We start from the raw sequence: 22,354 nt of genomic DNA on the forward strand, positions 1-22,354 counted from the left end.
CTGAGAAAAAGACAAGTGACTCTAAATACTGAAACTTCTGTTTTCAAGTGAATTAGACAATCCAGTAAGCTTAGTGAACTACCGAGTTCTGTCCACAGAATGGGATTTGTTTCCTCAACAGTGTAGTCAGTCATGATTCCTTAAAGGCACCAGTTTCTTGGACAGTAAAAGGAACTAAATTAACAAAGTCTCCTTAGACTAAAAGTTTCAACCGCTGTATCAGAGAACAGCAGCAATGCGGAGAACATTTAATATTCATGTTAAGTGTTTTTGAGAATCTGCCTTTCAGAAAGAAATCAGGCAAAGCTTTGCAGAAATCAATGAACAGCACAGCTTAAGAACATTTATTATGTATTAGTTCTGTTGCCAAAGATCTTTTCTTTTCTGTTTATTGAGAGAGACAATGCCTTGAGGCCCTGATAAAAGGCAGCAAGTAACTTTTGGATGAATTGTTTGCCGGGGGTATGTTTCCTAACGCTTGCCTTTCAGTATTAGGTTCTAACTGCTGTGCTCAGATTACTGAAGTATTGCACTTCTTGGCTAACCCCACTGATTTGCAAGAACTTGAAGAAGGTTCTCACATTTTGGCAAACCTGTGCGATACAAATCGGGCACTTGGGATTTATTTCTGTAATGGGATCAAGAAGGTTACGTCCAGAACCAGGGCTGTTCCATGCTTCTTAGGCTCTGCGTCCCAATGCTTGCAGTGCCCCAACAGTTGTGTGGCAAGTTATGCTCTCTTCTCTTTTTATAATTTGTTTGGAAATGTTTGTTGTAAGAATAGAGCATTTGGTTGCAATTTGGACTCTAATAATTTTGATTGGCAGTTTGACTGTTCTGAAGCTTTCATGAATCTCTGTGGCAATACGTAAAACATCTAAAACTATTCAGAAATCTTCAGAAGTCAGGGATCTTGACGGGAATGCCGTGCTGTTTTCTGATGAAGTCTGCGCTTAGTACTTCCAACTGGAAGGCAGATTTAGAAGAAATGTAACAGTTTGCTGCCCTCTATGGCCAAGAAAAATATTTATTCTCAAATTACCCTAGCATTGTTTAGGATTTAGGCTATACAACAAAGTCTAATGAGAATTCGTAACAATTACTGAGTTTAAGAAACAGGTCTACTAGGATAAACTAAAACATACCACTTTCTCTGCTGAACAAAATAAATTTAGTAGTTTATGTGAATGCATGTTAGTAGATGCAGGAATACCAGACCTCAGGGAGTAAAGAAAGCAGGCTTTCACACATTTCGAGCAGCTTGCAAATGACCTTAGAAATAATAATAATTTATAATTATAATTGGTTTTTTCCCAAATTCTGTTGGCTGAATGTATGCATAAATATTTTCCTGACAACCATCTATTTTGCATGGAAGTGAAATCCCCAGATTTAGCTGCCTTTTCTGTATGTGAATCTTTTGTCATCTGTCCACTGTTCTCTGTCTTTCCTGGCCAGGGAAACAGAAGTGCCTTGGTGTTTTGAAGACAGCTCTGTCATCTTTACGCTAGGGAACCTATTAGAATAAAACATTAAGAGAAGCTTGCATCTACTGGCTTTCAACACTGTTTTTTGTCTCACCTGGAAAAAATATGCATGTACACTTGTTAGCATAAGAAAGAGTGAACAAGAACTGTTTGCAAGCTGATGTCGTCTAAAGAGATTCCACTTACTGGCACATTGCTGGCAGGAAGACATCTCTTTTGCTTTAAACTTTAATAACATACTATCTCCTCTGGTAAATTCTACCCATCTGTTGTCAAAAGAAAGATGCAATCTGGAAAAAAAGAAATTCAGTGAAGATTTCAAGGTCCTTTATGTGTGTTCAAATATGGTGTTGAGGTATTTGATAAAACTACAGGTTCCTTATTATGGGTATTCTTTCACATTTTAAGCAATTCTCTTTCATCTGATAAAACATGTAAGAAAATCAACCAAACTGCAAAATAATAACAAAAGAAAACAAACAAACAAAAAAAACCCACCCACACACCAGTAAGTTTTCCTTCCCTTTGTAATGCAAGGGAATGAAAGTTCTAGGTTTTGTTGCCTTCTTTGATTTTACATTACTGCTGCCTTTTGAGATTAGGTTTTGATGTAAACCTATTTCAGAGGGTGGCTTATGGGGAAGTGAAGTGATTTTTGAGTACTTCAGTGGGTGTCAATCCTTCTCTGCTCTGATGGCCATTCAGGTCACCTGACTAGCATAGGGATGTATGTATTCCTTTCCTAGGGGCAGTGGAGATTTTTAAACCACCGCTGTGTTTTCGGAATACAGAGGATTTTCTACTAAGCCTGGCCCTGCAACCTGTTTTAATTGCATGACTGTGATGGCCGCGTACTGTGGCAAGAGGGCAGGAACATATTGCAGAAGACAGAGGAAGAAGTGCCGTTCACTAAAGCAGTACTGCCAGTAGTATTGAGAACAAGGTGCTGCTCACAGCTAACATGAGTTTTCCTTTGACTCCATCCACATCCGCAGTCCGTATGGCACAGGCCTGACTTCTCCCCTAAGCAGCCACACTAGGGCATGAGTGGAGAGAATATGTTTGTCCTCTGACAGTAGTATCAGTCTTGCAGTATTTTAGGCCTGAGTTTTGGAAGACAGTGCTATTTAAAGGAGCACGTAGAAAGAATTGCAATGAATTATTTGGCTGGACTTTTCAACCCTTTCCCAAACTCAGCTCAATAATCTGCTCCATTAAGCAATATTGCAGTAGAGAATGTTAGTTCTAGATATGCTGGTAGATCTGTATAGTGCAACACAACTCTGCAAAGGTCCCAGCTTGGATCTTGAAGGACACATGGTTGACACTCAGAGGGTGTGTTTAGAAGGTGCTGTGAAGGTGGTCTCAACCTGTTAATCTTACTTTACAATTACATAGACTAGAAGATCACTGGATGAGTGGTAATTCACTAAAATAACAATATTCAGTGGTTTGCAATCATGAGCATCACTCCAAAACTTGGGACTGCCCTGCACTGTTATGTTAATTAATGTCCAGCTGCATTAAGACAAGGGTGATGGTTTCTGCGGTTAATGGCCTCTGGTTTCTTATTTTAAGGTAGCACCTTGTCGTGGTTTAACTCCGGCTAGCAAAATACCACGAAGCTGCTCTCACAAATCCCCCTCCCCTCCTTCAGTAGAGGGGATGAATTGGAGGAAAAAAAAAGAAATAAGGAAGCTCGTAAAATTGAGATAAGAACTATTTACTAATTAAATATAACTTAATATATACAAGTACTACTAATAACAAATAATTAAAACAACATAAATTAAAACATATGAGGCGGAGCTGTTGTGGGAGGGGGAGCTTGACACAGTAAAGAGATTTAACCCTTTTCCTGGCTGAATCCAGCACACACCTTACTGTGGGTATTTAGTATTTTCTCTATTAATGCATACATCTGTTGCATTAAAATCTTTGCTGTGGGTGTAATGGTTTTACTGCAACTATTGCAATTGTGTCAAAATATATGCCTGGGGCTGAAACTGCTGTTGTGATTCAGGAAATGGTTATAATCATGTGTCCTGTCTATTTGGTTCTGGCCATTTAAAATATTTTTGATATCTTTTCCTTTTAGGGTGATATATTGAATACCAAATACCAGGTAGATCTTGGAGATGGCTTTAAGGCAATATATGTGAACCTTACGATGACTGGAGAACCCATCCGTCACCACTATGAGCATCCTGGTATTTACCGTGTCTCGGTGAAGGCTGAGAATGTGGCTGGACATGATGAGGCTGTGGTGTTCATCCAAGTCAACTGTAAATCAGCTCTTTGGTTTTCTTACTTTTGCTGATGTGTAAAAATGTTATGATTACTATGAAGTAGTAAAGTACTAGTCATAATTGGGAAAAATGCCTTTTTTTTTTTTTTTTAATAACCTCCCATAGTCTTGCAGTGCTGTATGTTGTTAACACAGGGCTTGTAAACCTAATGTATTAGGAGGTCAGGGTTACTTTTGTTTGTGTCTGGGAGAAAGATGGTCTATTAATCTTTTAAATAGCAAGCAAGTTCAAATCTCAGGTTTGATCCATCTTCCTCATTCACGACTCCATTGGCAGTATGAACAGCTAAAATTTAACACTTCAAGCTATGTCTTTTTAGGAACTTCTAAGTTCTATGTGAAGCAAGTGAACAGATGTGACGAGAAACATATGGAAAGTATGATTTTTAAAAATAATCAAATTCTCAGTGTTTCTGAAAGTCAGGCTACTTATTAAAGTACAGAATTTAGATTTTAAGTAGTTAATTCTCACAAGGTTTTAAAGTGGTATTTGGGTACGACTTCATGTTGGCAGGCAGTATTACTTGACGTAGATTTCTCTCCCTCTCCTTAATTAAGATTTAAAAAACCCTATCAGATAGATTTAAAAGAAAATAATGGTGTGGCACAGGGAATATCATGCACCATCGCAGGCTTAATGTACCTCAGTCATCTCATAATTGAAATGAAGAAGGAAACATAACTGGAACTGAATTTTCCTCTTCCTTCGAGATTCAAGACAGCCATTGCTTTGCGTGTTTTCAGATGTGTCAAAAATTCAGAAACAAGTAACATCAGAAGAAAATATACTCATCTTGCATTCGCGAGGTGTCTGTTTCCCTCTGTTGTGAGTGCTGTGTCTTCCATCCTAATCCCAAAGCAATTGAAATCACTGAAGCCACATACAAGGCTGTGCACAGATCTGTATGCTGTATATCAGCCTGTCTGGTGACTGCTGATGTTTATGTATTTTGCTAGTCAGAGTCCTTGGGTCCAGGGTTTCCAGTTCTGCTTCGAATAGCAGATGAAGCCTGACCCTTTAATGTTAATGACCAATCTCCTATTAAAATCAAATGGAAAGTATCAGAATTGAATTCTCCACCTCAGTTTTGTGACCTGTTTCTTAGTTGTGTTAGTTTTCTAAATAATTTGACAACTTCAGGGAGCTCAGATAAATTACTTGGACTTCACCATTACTTTTTAGGAGCTTCTAGTAGATCTGTACAAGCAATAAACAGCAAAAAAAAAAATCTGTGTAACATCCTTCTCTCTGGGGAGAACAACTTCTTACTGTTCAGAGAATGATGAGCAGTAGCAAGTCCTGATGAAAAATGGAGCAATGACTTTCCCAGAATGTGCTTTTGGTGTGGCCTACATCAGGGTAAACAGTAAAAATAAAAGATACCGATTGTGTTTTATTCAGTGGATTTACAAATTGCAGAAAATCTATTTCTAGGAGGAGCAAATTTAATGGAATTCCTACAATTTCTGCATTTTCCTCAAGACATCAGCAACAGAAGCATTTTAACTCTGTTTTTGTAAAGAAGCTGTTGAAGAACCATTTGTTTAAGCACCAAACATGTCTTGAATTGACATAGGTGGTTAAAGAGTCATCGGAGAAAACACAGAATGAAAGTAGCGCCTTTCCTTCAGATGAAGCAGCACACAGGCCGGTTGAAGTGAGGTGGAAAAGGAGAGTGTGCCCAGCTCAGACCGCTTGCTCTCAGACGAGTTCAGTCCGTTCAGTCCAAGTGAATTAGTAGTGAATGGGCAGTGATTCCGTTCATGGAAGATAGTAAGAGAAATACTTTGGACCAGTGTTAATTACCTCTTAAGTTTGCGCTGAGACGAAAGACCTTTGAATGAATTAAAAGACACTTAGAATGGAACAAAAATGTATATGTTAGTATTCGTTCTGTGTAATGAAAGCATGCTGGATCATACAGCAGCTTGGTATCCTGGATAGATGGTGCAGCTGAAGTTAATAAATCCTAGTTATCACATGATACTATATCACAGTATTATAAAGCTTTTGTTTTCAGAGATTCTGAGAGAGATATACTTGGAAACTTGCATTTCTGTCATACAAATACCAGTGTTTACAGCCTTTGTAGGCAAAAGTTCACAAAGGAACAAACTTACTCTAAGGCACATTTTGGAGTACATAAGTTATCTACTTTGATTTGCAAATCAATGCTCCCCTGATGTGCACGTGTTTTAAAGCATGTGTTAATGAGAGTTTATGTGCAGTGTGAGCCTAACAGTTAATATTTTATAATGAAAATGAGTAGTCAGCAACATTCTTTTTCAATTTTCTGCTTTTCCTTTAGCAGTTTGTGATTTGTTAGATTTCTGTTAATTTGATCTTTTATTACTTAAAAAAAGCTCAGATTGCCTTTTCCACTTTTTAACTGGGGTATTTGTTTACATTTTCTAGAATTGAACATGCACCAATAAAAAGTGCATCAGAGATGTGCATTTTGGTGATCTGTCACATTGCTCTAGGATTTTGTTTGTAGGTTTTAGTTTTTTTGATGGTTTTGTTTGTTTTTTGGGGGGTTTTGTTTGTGTTGGGTTTTTTGTTTGTTTGTTTTTTTTATTAAAATGAGGTCCTTTCAATTATGCTTTCAGCTTTCAACACAGATGTAAAAGCAGGAGGGAGGGGAAAAATAAATTGAGTATTTTATGGTGTGCAGGTGATAGGGTTTTCAGCAAAGAGGCATTAATAAATTGATGGATTCTTGTTCAGTAATATTTTGGAAACTTTGTTCAGCTCCGCTGCAGGCTTTAAATTTAGAAGTGGTTCCAGTTGTTGGAAGAAACCAGGAGGTGAATCTGACAGCTATCATAATGCCCAAGAACCCTAATTTGACAGTCTTCTACTGGTGGATAGGAAACAATCTTCAGGTACATGAATGGTTATGACTGAGAGTCTTTCCAATAAAGGTTGAGTTACACCTTTTACGTTAATAGAAATATTACAGTGTTGCATGAATTCTTTTAGATCATCTTTCATTCCAAATAGCCAGTTATGTCTGATGGTCAGTAGTATCTAACTTGCCTTGTTTTATCACATACATTTAAGGTGTTAATTTCCCTTTATTGCTACTTATTTGGAAATGGAAATTTCTCTTCTAGAATTTGTTTGAACTTCTAAACTGCTTTCTTCTGGGAGGAACAACAATTTTTTCTATTCCATTTCCTGTGCAAAAAAAAAGACTTGTGGAGAGGGGGGTGCATTTGGCACATAGCATTGGTGAATGATGAAACTTGGATTTATGCACTTCCATGTTGATAATGTGACTACTGTAAATTTAAGTGCTGAACAAAAATACATATATTCATTGTATAGACAAATATTTCTGGGAGTTTAAAATAAACTGGCATGTGAAAAATAACTGGGATATTTAAAAGGATATGAAAACAGTGAGAGCACTCTAACAATCTAGTGCTATTCACTTGGGGATAGAAAGTCTAGATAAGCATATCCTAGAGCAATAAATATCCAATTATTTCTATTGGAAATATTTCTTGTCTAGCTGGGTTAATTTCTTTTAAGGTTATTCTTTCAATAACAGATAAGTAAAATATTTTCTCTATGAGGCAGACTAAGCCTGACAGAGAAATGCTTCAGATAAGTGCAATGAACTTTCTTCTTGTAAATGTGCTGTCTACCATAATCCCAGCCTGTATCTGTTCATCATTATTGACTTTGCCGTTCCTAGAACAGGCACTGCAGATCGATGTAGTCTTGTGAAGGGTTTTGTAATTCATACGGATGTGGTCAGAGAACAGAGTATCTCATCTCTGCCTTGAAGGTTATGGGGGACTGGTGCACTTCCATGGGTCATGCTCTGAGTCAACAGAATTAATCCTTTTGACCCTCACTATACCCTACATTTTTTGAGGCAAATGACTTTCTACATATGATCTTGTAGAGATTGTTGAGCCTGCTTCAAAATCCATTTCATTCAGATCCAAGTGAAATAAAACCTAACACTCTACTAATTATTGCAGAAGAAAAGTTTGCCCCATCCAGCAGCTACTTTCTTTATAAAGGATCTATTTAGATATAGAAACATCCTGTGTTGAAAATTGTAATTGAAAAATTTAATAAAATGTTGATTAATTGATGTGAAAACTTTTTTGTTAATATTTTTAATGACAGTCTTTTCACACACTGTTCTTGTGGTTCTTGCTGAAATTCTATTTTCAACTTTTCTTTGGTTTTTTTTAAAGCCACTCCTTACACTGGAGAGTTTTCTGTTGACAAAGTTTGCTGAGACAGGTGACGTCAGAGTTACAGTGCAGGCTTCCTGTGGGAGCTCCATGCTTCAGGACTCAAAAGTTGTCCATGTTTTTGGTGAGATGCTACTTACTCATTTTTCTTTGTTTCATGTGTATTTGTTCCTTATACCTTTTAAACCAGCCCTGACACAACTGGAACTGTTGTAAAATCATACCTAATGACACATTTAATTCTTAAAATTAGAGGGATGAACTGTCACAAGGTCACTCCATGAAGTTGAACAGTGTGATTGTATGGGAGGGTTTAGTCTAAAACCTTTTGTTTCCTTTGCTTATTTTAAATGTTACTATGGTTCCTTGTCGTGGTTTAACTACATGCTACATGCTATATGTAGCAATAGTGTTTAAGCAGTATTTGGGCCTATGACTAGTGTGTTTCTTCGAATTTCTAAAGACAGTAGTGTAAATACCTCTGAAAAAAAGAGAATTTAGTTGTGTATGTAGTCTCAGCATTAAAAACAATGTGAAGTAATTGCCTTTTATCACAATATATCACTGTTCCTTTGATGTGTATCTGAGAGTTTGGATCAAGTATAGCTCCACTGTAATAATTGAAGAACCCTTTTCACATTGTGCCCTGGTGTGTTTTGTTGTGTCTTATAATGTGGTGACAGGGCGTAACATACTGTGAAAACAGTAGTGCTGACAAATTATTTACATTTGTATTGGTGCTGTCACATACGGGAATTGTGATAAGTGAAAAATGCAGAGCTAAAAGCCTTCAGATATCATGAAATACACATGATGCATCTCTATTGTCTGAAGAAGATTCTGTTATTTTTGCTTTTAGTATACGTATTAATTTAAAATAATGGTAAAAAACACATTCATGCTAAATGGAGCTTTTACGAACCTTCTCTTTCCTAAGATAAATGGATTTAACATTTATGCTACCACTTATAAGTGCCTCCATTTTTTAGACACCTTTAGAAGAATAACCCATCTTACTTTGACTAGATCAGTGACTGCTTTTCCAGTTCTGCTTCCTGGTCCTCATGTTGGCCAGTCCTGATATGCAAAGACAGAAAGTACTGGTCATGGGGGAAATAAAGAAACCTCTGGAAAAGAAAAGTACATTAAAATTCTGTTGCAAGCAATGGGGAGGCCAGGTTTGACTCATGCATTCCAGAGGATCTCTTTCTCTGCTTTGCATTAGGTTCCCCAGGTGTTCATCCAAAGACCCTATATGGAACCTGTACTTTAGAGACTGTTTACTAAGGAGCATCCAATTTCTAGTATTTCAGATGTTTTGGACAGTATCCAGAGAAATGTGTGGGTGTACTTTGTTTCTATTTTTTTATATTATTTCAGTTCTTATTTTCGTAGCTAGTAGATGGAATATACAAATTATTCATTTTACATGAAAAATAGAAATAAGTTATGGGCAAAAAACCATATGTTTTGACTCAGTAAGAATAAAATCCATTGATGCATTCCTGTTACAAATAAAAGAAACCAACCACATCTGTGTGATGTGTTTTCCCAAGGAAAAATTATTGGGAAGGTTATGACCCCAGAGCACATATGTAAATCTGCATTATTTTTTTGATTCCTGTGGTTTATTTTGTATAAGGAAGATGAGGATGAACTTCTTTCAGGGCCTGCTGTGATAGGACGATGGGTAATGTTTTTAAACTGAAAGAAGGTAGATTTGAAAGGAAGATAAAAGGAAGAATCTTTTACGACGAGGTTAGTGAAACACTGGCACAGGTTGCCCAGAGAGCTGGTAGATGCCTCATCCCTGGAAACATTCAGAGTCAGGTTGGATGCGGCTCTGAGCAACCTGATGTAGTTGGAGGTGTCCCTGCCTATTGCAGGGGGAGTGGGAACTAGATATCCTTTAAATGTCCCTTGCAACCCAAACTATCCTATGATTCTATGATTTTCAGCTTTTATTTCTACACACTGTTTTTGCAATCTGGTATTGTTACTTGTTTACAAATGTTTGTTTTTGTTTTCTAGATCACTTTCATGTTCTTCCTCTGAAGTTTACTAAGCACCTGGACATGTACAACCCTGACATACCAGAGTGGAGGGAAGACATAGGGCGGGTAGTAACACGACTTCTTGCAAAGGTGCTCTTTCAGATTGCTCGTAAAACGTTCCCTAGCCAGTCATAAAGCTTGAAGGTTAAGTTAATGCCTTCTCATTTAGAAAAATGGAGGCAGAGCAAAATAATAAAGTGAACCTCACGAGTCACATTTCAAGCAAGTTTCAGCCTAGTGTCGCTTTTACGTCCAGGCTATAGGTGATGGTATTGTAACATAGGAAGGGTAGGTCTAACAACAACCTAATTGGCAATTAATGCTAAATATTGGTCCCTGGGATTTGAGATAGACGTATTGGCAAATACTGCTGACTCCAGAACACGAAAAGTAGCTTAAATGTGATATATTTAGAAGTTAAGCAAAGGTTGCTGTGTAATATAAAATACGTAGGCTTTGTGCAAAAACAAAGTAGAAAGAAAAAAATTTACAATGTCACTTGTGTAACTTTAAAGATTATATATAATATATAGGCACAGTTCATACAGCTGGTTTTTTTGGATCATATTCGCAAAAGAAATGTGAATTGGGAGCAGTTGAATCCTGTAGGCTAAAGCAAGTACAAAGTTAGGCAGCAACGCTGTGAGATAAGTAAAAGCACCCTGTAAAAACTGTGAGCTCTAGGGCTGTGCTCCTCAGGCACACACACTGCCAATAACTGAGTGTGCACGTGCTTACTTTTTGGGAGGACAGTAACACTGAGGTGCAGGTTAATAATGTTTTGAAAATGCTTGTGATTGAAATCCCTTGACTTTTTTGGATTTACAGTAGTGCAAATCAGGTTCTGGAATTTTGACATTGTACCTTTTCCTGCCCTTTTTTGAAGATTCACATCAAATGTGAAATTAAAGTAAAATCTCACTTTTCTCAAACCCATTTCATAACCAGTGTCAGGCAAACAAATGTTTCAATCAGTTATAAAATTGTCCTTGCATTTTTAGTAATTACTAAATAATTTGCAAAATAATATGAACAATTTAATGGAATTTCAGAATCTGTTTGAGAAAGGAAGGGTATGGGAAGTGCCCAAGGTATTGTCATTAGAATTGTGTGGCTATATTATACACCCCATGGAGGAATTTGAGACTAAAAGCACAATTTACACAAACTGTTTGGAAAAGGAATGCACTGTCTTTCCGTGGGGGCTTCAGGTATTCATAACAATTTCAGAAAGTGAATCTAGGTGCTCTTAGTCTCACTCTGGAAGACTTCTCTCTGTCCATGAAACACAGATGGAGGTGTAGCATCCCTAAGCTAAAGTCAACTGGAATGAATATGCCCTTCTAAGTCTACTAAGTGTCTGAGTGGTCCACAAAGGATCCTAAATCACTTTGGAATTTTTTTTTTCTGTTACCCTAGAAATGCACAGCCATTGCAGAGTTTTGCTAAAACTGTGTGCCACTTCATTTTGCTTCTTTCCATGATGCCACTGAATCTCTTTAACGCAATAACAATGCTTACCTCTTCCAATCTTCGAAGAGCTGTTCACATTTCTCTTAATCTGTGTTTGGCTTTGTTCATATTCTCGCTCTTGGTGGAATCCCCTCTAAAAATATTAAAGGATCTGAACACCAAAGACTGAAAGATACATGTGGAGTTACTTAAAAGCATGCTCTGCTATAATTTACCTTTTGTCTTTGTCTTCACAGGAAACCAATATACCCGAAGAAACACTCACGACAGTCGTGAAACCTGGTCTGCCCACAACTGCTGACTTGCATGTGCTACTACCAGCAAACCAACCAAAAAGAAAGAGAAGTGTAACTAGCGATAAGGTAACCAGAGCAATGTATGCCTGGTTAGGAGAGTCTTCATCCTGTTTTGCAATCAGCAGATGTACTCTTAATGTCTTTATGGGAAATTAAAAGATGCTCCCTAATTATGTAAAGATCCCGCTCCCACGACAAGAGACAAGTAAAAGCTACCAACAGCTATGACTGCTGAGTCCAGCAGTCTGTAGACCAGCATAACCTAGTGCTTGCTGGTATTGGTCTGTTTCTCAAGAATAACTAATATTAATCAGTTTTTTAAACAGAGACAACAGTGCATGTTAGTCTGTGAAGATCCAGTAGAGCATTTTGAACACTGAGAGTATTTTGAACATTTGAGAGTATTTTGAACACTGATATTTCTGAAGAGGGATGAACCATCTCTGCACTGTCTTCAGAAGCAAATTAAATTTCAGGTCAAACAGAAACAGAACCTTAATAGTTGACCTATAATGTCAAGAGTATCAACCAGGTAGTTTCTGCCTTTATGAGCAAATGGCCTTTTCAATTGGCAATAAACAAATACTTGCCACAGGAATGAAAATCACACATTACTCTTGTCTTTTTTTCCACACCATATTTTTTCCATAATACAAGACCTTATGCCACCTAAAAATCAGAAGGCTGGCACTTATTTATGATACTTGTCTTTTGCCATGAGAGAGAAGAAACAGATCCCAACACTGTGCCTGCATCTTGCAGTTCAAGTCCTGCCAGCGTAAGGTATCATGAATTCTGTAGGGCAATTTACAACTTTTTTTGAGACAAGGTCACAGTATCCAAGGAGCTGGAGAAGTGGGTAAGACAAAGCTCTTAATATTAACACAAAACCAGTAGATTGTGTTTGGCATTGATGGGGTACACTTTGGAATGTCCAAAGGAGTATGTTGATGTTGTCCAAGTACAGGTGACTTGGACATCTCTAACGGGTGTCTTTCTTTAAAAGGCACAGAGTGCAGTGTGAATGCACAAAATTTTCTGCTTTGTAGCAATCCCAAACCCTTATTGCTGTCCCTCTGTAATCATAGTGGGAATTTTTGGGAGTCTGAAATACTGATTATATTGCATGGAACAGCTAATTTAATAGGTTGTATCTTTAGTAGACAGCCATTCATGAACTATGACTTTTAGCCAGGTGAGTATTACCACTTAAAATTATCTGCATCTTCCCACTTCTTGAGGAAGCGAGGTGCAGCTTCAAAGGAAATTCTCTCTCTTTATTCCAAGCATATATGGAATGGGTGTCTTTAATAATTTAAGGTAACTGATGCAATAAATTCTTAGGTTGTGGGAACATTTTATTTCAATGCAGGATGTTATGCATATTAGCTCCCTTTAAATCCCAGCTGATATATTAGCACTGTGCTTCAAGGCAGCTTAAAGAATATCATCAATTATAATCAATGCTGTCTCGAGGGCTTTTTTCATGTTTGCGTATGAAATACCCTGTGAGTTACTTCAGTGCATAAAGAACAGTCACATCTTGCAAATGATTTGGGAAGAATTCTGTTCAGTGGGGCTATGGGGAAATTATAATAGTTTAGCAGGGCACAATTTCTGTAATAAGTAGTCCTCCAGCAAGACCTTGCAAAGGTATACTGAAACTAGAGGAGAACTGAAAGGTGAAAATAATTATATAATCTGGAGAATAGATGTGTATTTCTGACATTGTTTTGGTGGACCATGACAGACCAGTTGTGGTTGGGGATTATCTGTATGGAAGTACCAAATATGGTACAACCTACATTTGGTTGGAGCAGGAACAAGGAAGACACTTAAGTACAGCAACCTATGCTGTCCAGTGATAAGAAATCAGGTATGCTAATATCACATTTCAGTGCTGATTGTTTTATAGAGCACAGTGTTGCAGAGACAGTCTTCTAGTGCAGGCTGCCTAAATTACTGTTTTGGTATTATTGCTAAGGAACACTAATCTAGCTACTGATACGTGCATATAAATTTGTTGATTTAGAATTGAATGGCAAAAATTTTGATACAATCATAGAATGGGTTGGGTTGGAAGGAACCTTAAAGACCATCTAGTTCCAACCCCCCTGCCATGGGCAGGGACACCTTCCACTAGACCAGGTTGCTCAAAGCCTCATCCAGCCTGGCCTTGAACACTTCCAGGGAGGGGGCATCCACAGCTTCTCTGGGCAACCTGTTCCAGTGCCTCACCACGCTCTCCATGAAGAACTTCTTCCTGATATCTAATCTAAAACTCCCCGCTTTCAATTTAAACCCGTTCCCCCTTGTCCTGTCACTACAGGCCCTTGTAAAAAGTCCCCCCCAGCTTCCTTGTAGCCACTTCAGGTACTGGAAGGTGCTGTAAAGGTCCCTGGGACATTCTGTTCTCCAAGTAGAACAAATACTCCATTCTCAGCTTATCCTCATAGGAGAAGTCCTCCAGCCTGCTGACCATCTCCATGGCCCTCCTTTGGACTCACTCCAACAGGCCCTACTTATGTTGGGGACCCCAGGTGGGGTCTCACAAGAACAGTGTAGAGGGGCAGAATCACCTCCCTCGACCTGCTGGCCACACTTCTCCTGATACAGCCCAGGATACGGTTGGCTTTCTGGGCTGCCAGCGCACACTGCCAGCTCATGTTCAGCTTTTCATCCACCAGTACTCCAACCTCCTTCTCCTCAGGGCTTCTCTCGATCCATTCTCCACCCAGCCTGTACTTGTATTTGGGATTGGGATTGCACCCTGACCCCCGTGCAGGACGTTGCCCTTTTGCCTTGTTGAACTCCATGAGGTTGGCAGTGGCCCACCTCTCCAGCCTGTCCAGGTCCCTCTGGATGGCATCCCTTCCCTCCAGCGTGTTGACTGCACCACACAGCGTGGTGTCGTCAGCAAACTTGCTGAGGGTGCGCTCGATCCCACCGTCCATGTGGCCAACAAAAATGTTGAACAGCGCCGATCCCAATACCAGCTCCAGAGGAACGCTACTTGTCACTGGTCTCCACTTGGACATTGAGCTGTTGACCACAACCCTTTGCGTGTGACCTTCCATGCAAATCACTGAGTGGTCCCTCTGTCAAGTCCATGTCTGTCTAATTCAGAGACAAGTTTGTATAGGCTTGGGTGGAAACCCAGGGCTGGGGAAAGAAATAATGTACAAGTGTTAGTCACTTAAGCAAAAGATAGAAAAAATGTTAAATTCTTCAAACACCTGCTGGGAAAATACGATGTATCCAAAGTTATGGGGCTCAATAATTCAATTTACTGTCTGAAAGCCAGGTTAGCCTAAAGTAGTGGTCCCTCTTGCACTGTATACCGTGAACATGTGAATGAACCTGGTCTGAGACTAAGTCTATTTCAGTGTTGCCCGTGTCACTTTAAAGGCTGCTCATCAATATAGTTGTCATATCCATTCTCTTTTAAGACTTTCAGCAAACTTTGAGCAAAGATAAATACTTGGGAGTTATCTGGAGTAATTGTCTGGTAAAATAACTGAGGCCATGCTCACATCACCCTTATGTTGAGTCATTCCCTGCTCCCTCCACTCCCCACCCCCCAAAAAAAAAAGTAATAAAGTCAGTGGAATGGCTTCAGAAGTTAGGTATTCCTCAATACAAGTGAGGATATTTGAATCTGAACTTTTGTGTAGTGTCTGTCCATAACATGACAGAGACTGCAGGGACTTCTACCTATTATCCTGCAAAGGCTTGTCAGAGATGAGGACTGTAATTGATAATATCATAAAAGGAGTTACTTGTGAAGGTTCCATGGATATAAAGCATATTTCTAATTTGGCATCCTGTGGGAAGTCGTATCCTAAATTATAAGGCATAGACTATAAAACTAGCTTTGATCTTTTAGAAAATTACCCAATGTTGAAGACACAATGAAGTAGAGGGGAAAATTCAGACAATTTGTCATCTGGGGTTAGGATATGATGGTATATGTAATGGTTCTGCTCCATGAAAATGTGAGAGACTGTATTTTACTGTACTCTATCCACTGGAGAAAAATAGGAGGAATGCTGATTTTTTCCACATGGATGGATGTATATATTTCTACAGAGTATTGTTAAAAATTAGGTATAAATGGAATCCATCCCATTATAGGAAAGGAGATGAGGTAAATTATGGCATGCAGTTCATTATCAAATAGCAGTTACTTTTCATAGCAAGAAATCTAAAGTGACATCATGGCCTTTCTTCTGATAAGTTAGAATAATGGAGATCTTTAAATATGGATTATGCATTGTGTGAGTTATGACCCAGGTAAACCCAATAGGGCGTGAAAATGACATGCTGTCTGTCACATACTGGGTAAAGGGTTTAGTAAGCAGAAAGCTTTGGCTATAAAGGTTTGACATATTCAGCTTTTATGGCTTGTGGAGTTCTGCATGATTTTTAAATATGGAATTTCTTTAAGTTTTCAACTTATCGTTGACAAATGCTTTCTCAGTTTCTCACCATTTAATGAACCAGAGGTTTTCCTTTTTAGAGCATTGAGTCTCTCAAAGTGGAACGGAGTGCGAGATGTCTGACATTCTTTTGTCTCTGTTGTCTTTTCAGAGAATAGCGGCTATAAAACAGGCCTTGAATGCACACAACATCAGTTTCTTTCTGAGGGGAGGATACTGGGTCTTAGTGACTTTAGCTGACTCTGGTTCAGGTAAATATATAAAAAAGGCTCCCAACAGACCAACCTTTGGATGCTTTTCTGAATTCTGTTAAGTTCAGGGGAAAATATTTGTATTTATATACGTATACCTATACAGGCATGTACTTACTTGGTACTTGTTACATACAGACACACACATATATGTGTATATATACATATATGTGTGTGTATATGTGTATGTAAATATATATGCATGCACACACGTCTATATGGATATATTTTTATTTGATACTTGTTAAAAATCACCACAAAATAAATATTTCTTGCATATTTCCATTTTGACATACCTCATGATTTGTATCAGAAGCTTCTTGCTGTTTTCTGCGTAACCAGGACATTAAGTAAATACTTTTATTGTACAAAACAGTGCCCTGAAGGAAAAGCCAACCAGGTTTCAAAAAAAAAACATCTGGTGAAGCACTTTGGCTGCTCTGGCTGCTGAGAAAGCAGAGCTTCTTTCCTTAAGCCAGATATAATTCCAGGGTCTTGGGACGTAGCCTTGCATCACTGCCTTATATCTCTGATCTTCAAATCAACTGGTGTGAAGCTTGCTGTAGGGTCTCCACATTGCTAATCCTGTCCTGAGATAAATTATATGCTTTTTCTGTGTTTAAAACAAATGGAAAATGCATTCATTTCCTGCATCTCTGGATTCACTTTGTACCTGGAAACTGGTTGAAGAGAGTATGTGTGCATAGATGTGTGTGCATTTTAAACAGAGGTATGTTAAAATGATGCTTTAAGCGGAAGGTTCAGCTTTAACTTGAACCTTGTATTAGAATGTCTTGTAATTGTTATTTCTGTATCATATCCATAATATATCCTTCTTTCTTATTTCATTGTGTTGTGGGAGAACAGCTTAGCTGACCACAATCAATTTATATAAATACTGGTGTGATATTTTCTGTGTCAGCTCTCTGACAGCTTTTTGAAGACAAAGCTCTTTTATCTACTCAAATGTAGAATCATGCTACAGTTTTGCTGTGGTACCTCATCTGGTTTAAAGAGCTAACATGCGTTAACCAGCACAAAAGACTGGGATTAAAAGAGGTTCATGTTCATTCCAGCCTTTACCAATGTATGACCCTGATGAGTTCAGTTGTTGTCCTTAGTTTCTCCATCTGTGAAATTAATACAGCCCTGCTTTTGCAATGTGTGTACATAAGGTATGTGATCGTTTCCTATGATAACCTTAGATTCCCATTTAAAAAAAAAAAAACAAAAGCCACACACTGAGTATGCAGACAATTAAAACTTCAGAGGGGTTTTTTTTTGGTGGTTTTGTTTGTTTTTAATTGCTCCTCTGTCCTTCAGTCACAAGTCACTAATTAATTTTTGTTTACTGCCTTTTTGAGGAAGCTACAGATGGAGTGAAGAGGTTACACAAATAACAAATCTTTTTAACGTGGCAATTAAATAGAAAAGAAAGCCCAAGAATGTTACTGATCCAAAAGACTGCATGCTAAGCTGTTCTTTTATTTCATATTTCAGACTCTCAGAGGATTGGAGGAGGCAGTGGCTACTGGGCTATTGTGGTTCTCTTTGTTATCTGTCTAGTCGCAGTTGGGGCTTTCATCCTCTACAAGTTCAAAAGGTAAGTAAACCTTGATCAACAACATCTACATTTTAAGGATGAGGTTTAGCCACAGATCAGCAGAAGTGTTCGTTATTTGAAAAAGAGGTTTCCTGAATAATTGCAAGAAGTCCACCGCTTTGAAAATCATGTTTTTCTGAACTTTTCAAACATCAAGATACTGCACTGATGCTTACTTTCACTTGCTGTCTACCAAAATAAATAGCAGCAACATGGGAAGTGTGGAGAGTTTGCTCAGCTTGTCTAAATAATATCATCAAGAAAGAGAGCTGAGCTAAAATATTATTCCTGATTAATTCCTACCTTATTACTCGTAGCAGTTATGAATAAACTAAAGCTGTCGGGACGACTGCATCTGCAATGCTGATTCGCTTAAAAAAAGGAGTTTTATCAAAATGCGTAGCTCTCTGGAGTTTCTCTTTGCACACATTACATTTTAATTGCTGGTGCTATGCCATGTAGAATGAGTGATGGAAATACATTAACATTAATTTGACACTGGAGCGTGTTGAGGGGAGAAATAATTCTGGAATTGGCCCTTATAAGAGACGGACTCTCAAAATTGACAAGGGATACCATGTCAGTCTTTGCCAGTCTAATATATTTTTGGTTCACACTTGATTTTAATCAGAGCTACTAGGGTGCTGTGCAATTTAAAGAATTTTGGTCTTGTTCATTAATCTGTGTTATTATTGGCTATGGTCTTGGTATTTTTCTCTCTCTGGTCTATTTAGAAGCCATTGGGTTTGAGCATACTGGAAACAAGCCTTCATTATCATCAAATCCTGATGTCCATAGTCAGGATTCCTATTGATTTGTCTCATCGTATAAATACTGGTTTTTATTTGATATAAACTTAAGTGTATAGAAATGGATATGGCACTGAATTTGTGATAGCAGTAAGCATAGATAGCATTTAAGTAAGCATTCATTTAGATAATGAGTTTTTAAGTCAATAGAGAAAACCCCTTTTTTCCAAGAATCTCTTCATTTTCTCACTGCAGCATATTAAGTTTCTTAAGGCCCATAGTGGCTGATTGCTCTAAAGAACAAAGCACAGAGTGCTGTATCAGACTGTCTACAACTGAACAAAAATCCGTTTCACTATTTTAAGTGCCTGCAGCAAGGAAAAGCATCAAAATGGTTGATGTGATGTAATTATATTGTTTCAGTAGCAATACATGGAGGATTTGCTGTTTGTAATGTGGGATCATAAAACTTGCTTGTGATATCTTTTGAAAGCTGTATGATTTATATCTTTTATTAGCTCTTAAATGAGAGCAATTAAATAACAGACACAATTACTGCATGGCAAAAGAAATATAAAATATTCAAGAAAGGAAGAAAAAAATTATTTTCTTTGAGTTCTTTCTAAAATGCCTATTGAACCATTGCTTTATAAATAGAGCTTTTATTAAGGAGGAAGCTATAGTACAATTTGCAAATTGCAAGCTTTAATGTCTCTTACACTTCTATATGTAATTTGTGAAAATCATTTGCATTTACATTTTGTGGGGGATTAATTTAGGTGCAAGTGAGGAGAATTGTGAAGATATATTCAAATGTTTCTCAGTAGCCAGAAAAAGGCTGTTGGCACTGATGAATGACCATGCTGTAGTATTCAGTTTTAGTTTGTATCATGCCTGTTTCTGAGATATTTGACAAAATTATTTTTAAATATTCCTGCTAAGCTATTGCAAGCCGACAATTTTTTTTGCTTGCATCCTTCATTTGCAATTAGATCTTCAAAGAATATGGAGCACCTAATCAGTGCTACATTGAAAAATCACTTTTTCCTCGTGTGCTCCCTGTGAACTCCTTTCCCACCCAAGTCTTTAATCCCTGAAAAGAAAAAAATCATTCCTGTGTTTGTAAAGATGGATGGTGAATCCCCACGGAGTACTTCCTTGCAAGTATAGTCCCTTTCAAGTCAGTACAGCAAGTATGTAAGTTTACAAACTGGTCCATAGGGACTGAGGCTATGAAACTGAAGCGTCCTTTATAGATAGAAAAGTTACAGGTTGTAATGCACGAAGGCAGCTTGTCAATATTATATGCCTGTGTATTAAAAATTAATTTGCTGAAAGAATGCCATAGGCAACAAAAATTGTTCAATTTTAGGAGATAATTTCAACAGAATAACTCTGGGCCCTGTGATAACTCAAGGCAAAACATGGAAATATAAATATGAATTATTTCCACATAGAAATTACAGACTTGTAAAGTGTTGAAATGTTAATACTGTCCATAATTTTTATGTACGATCCACAAAATTAAGGAAGAGATGGAAGACGTTTGCTGGTGCTTTCTTTTAATTTATGTAAGTTGATAGATACTCCCTTTGAAAAGGGTTAAAACTCCTTTTTCCCTGCCAGGTCAGACAAAAGTTTATCAGTCTTCCTTTTATCACTACACTGATTGAGTCTAGAAGACCTGCAGTTGGCACTGGGGCACAGGCAAAGCAGGTGATCTGCACAAGACTATTCTATTCTCTCTTTCTTTCTGTGTGCTGGCCCAGAGGACGTTTCTTTACATAAGGTTAAGTTTGATACCTGGGAAGTTGCAAGGTGAAGAGACTGGCTTGCAGATAAGATGGTGACTGGGCTGGCTGGGAGGTTACAGCTTCATACATGAGAGCATTTCGTCCATTTGGAACGAGCAGAGGCACTGTTTCAGGGATTGTGATGAAAAGTAAAGAGAAAATAGCAGACTTCTGTATAAGACCAGCTTTGACAGAAAATGGAGAAACCCGTCTCAAACAGCCTTGATGGTTCCTGAGTGTCGAGGCCCCTTGTCCCTAAGTCTGGTCACTGTTCTCCCTGCCTGGCTTTATCTCTGAAGTTCATGTCATAAGAACTGTGATCTTAATTTACACTAATTTTTGTCAGGCAGAGTTGCGAGATGAAAGACAAGTTGACAAGACATCAGGGACTAATCTAATACCTCTTTTTTATGAATCTTGCAGGGCAATCAGGACAGCTGTGATGAAACTTGCTGCTCCTGTTTGATCTCATTTTTTTGAAAACTGCAATACCCAGCAGTAAAAATGGGTGTCCCTTGCAAGAAGTATATCTCACAAAATTTGTTTGAGGGAGAGCATTAATCTAAAAATAACAGTCCTGTGTAAGATCCTGTATCAGATGCCTCATATGCAGAGAATGAAGAGAGCATTTTTTCTGATTAAGTAGGGGGCTAGAGTTAAAACAGGCGGAATCATATAGAGGTAGTGGGATTTTGGCTGATTAGTTATATGCATAGTAAAAGCAAATGCTGTTTTATCACTCCTGAAGGAATGCCAATTAAAAAGAAAATATTAAACATGTATAATTTCCCACTACTCTAATCAAAACTAAAATTGTAATGTCTGCTGGATAATCAGAGCTGTCATGGCTGTCTAGTTAATGATTTAGCTGGCTGCAGGTTACATCGGTTCTTATCTACCCTAATCCCAGATCCTTAAACACTTACTAGGAAGGCTGCTGCCCTCTGTTCTTAGGTACAGTAAAATTGCAATTTAGCATTTTGTCTCCCAACACACATCACCCCCCCCTTCTCCCCTCCTCCGACTTTATCTAATGGCCTATTTATGCATCCAGCCTTGTTCCCTCCTGACATCTCCCCAGAAATATGGTGCTCGAAAAACTGGTGCTGGAGTCCTCGGAGCTTGTGGAGTGACTCCTGGCAAACCCAGAAGCAGTTAGTTGCTTTAGATGACAAAATAGAAAGCCAACAAGTCTTGAGATATGCAGGGACTTGATCCTTTGTGATCAACGTAGATAAGCAATTCAGATTAGGGCTATTTTTACCCAGTAATTGAAAACTAAATTTTAAATAATAAATGTTGATAGTTTTAGGAACTGATTCCAGCTGTATCCTACAAAGGAACAGAGACTGGTTTAGGTAGTTTGCAGTTAAATTTTCAGCATGACAGCAAGGAGTGAGAGGTAACATCCCAGCTGCTAAATCTGACTGTGGCACAAGAGCAGTGCAGACGACGAGTGTTGATGGCAGGCAAGCCAAAAATAACTGTCCATTTCTTTGATTGTACTTTCTGCATGGGGAAATCACCCATCTGATGCCTTAAGTGAACAATATGTTACAATACTCGATAGTGTGCTTCAGTTGTTTAAGCATCCAGGTAAAATGGACTACAGTGGCTTCTGTTGACCAGAACAATATGAAGCAGCTGGAAAATATTTGGGAATATTTTTGGGTCCATTGTTTT

The 22,354-nt window shown here is 38.1% G+C and overlaps 1 protein-coding gene across 1 annotated transcript in view; it reads left to right on the forward strand.

Annotated features, from left to right (window-relative positions):
• Window positions 1-22,354, forward strand: part of LOC104513535 (VPS10 domain-containing receptor SorCS2-like) — a 76,224-nt gene that overhangs the window by 46,354 nt on the left and 7,516 nt on the right. Inside the window, exons 13-19 of the mRNA XM_010156933.1 lie at window positions 3,586-3,772; window positions 6,548-6,681; window positions 8,014-8,137; window positions 10,045-10,157; window positions 11,777-11,902; window positions 16,427-16,526; window positions 18,027-18,129. Of these exons, the coding sequence (XP_010155235.1) occupies window positions 3,586-3,772; window positions 6,548-6,681; window positions 8,014-8,137; window positions 10,045-10,157; window positions 11,777-11,902; window positions 16,427-16,526; window positions 18,027-18,129 (887 nt within the window). The remainder of the gene's footprint in view (window positions 1-3,585; window positions 3,773-6,547; window positions 6,682-8,013; window positions 8,138-10,044; window positions 10,158-11,776; window positions 11,903-16,426; window positions 16,527-18,026; window positions 18,130-22,354) is intronic.

Source organism: Eurypyga helias, unplaced genomic scaffold (assembly GCF_000690775.1).
Source record: "Eurypyga helias isolate BGI_N326 unplaced genomic scaffold, ASM69077v1 scaffold1288, whole genome shotgun sequence".
NCBI classification, from domain to species: domain Eukaryota; kingdom Metazoa; phylum Chordata; class Aves; order Eurypygiformes; family Eurypygidae; genus Eurypyga; species Eurypyga helias.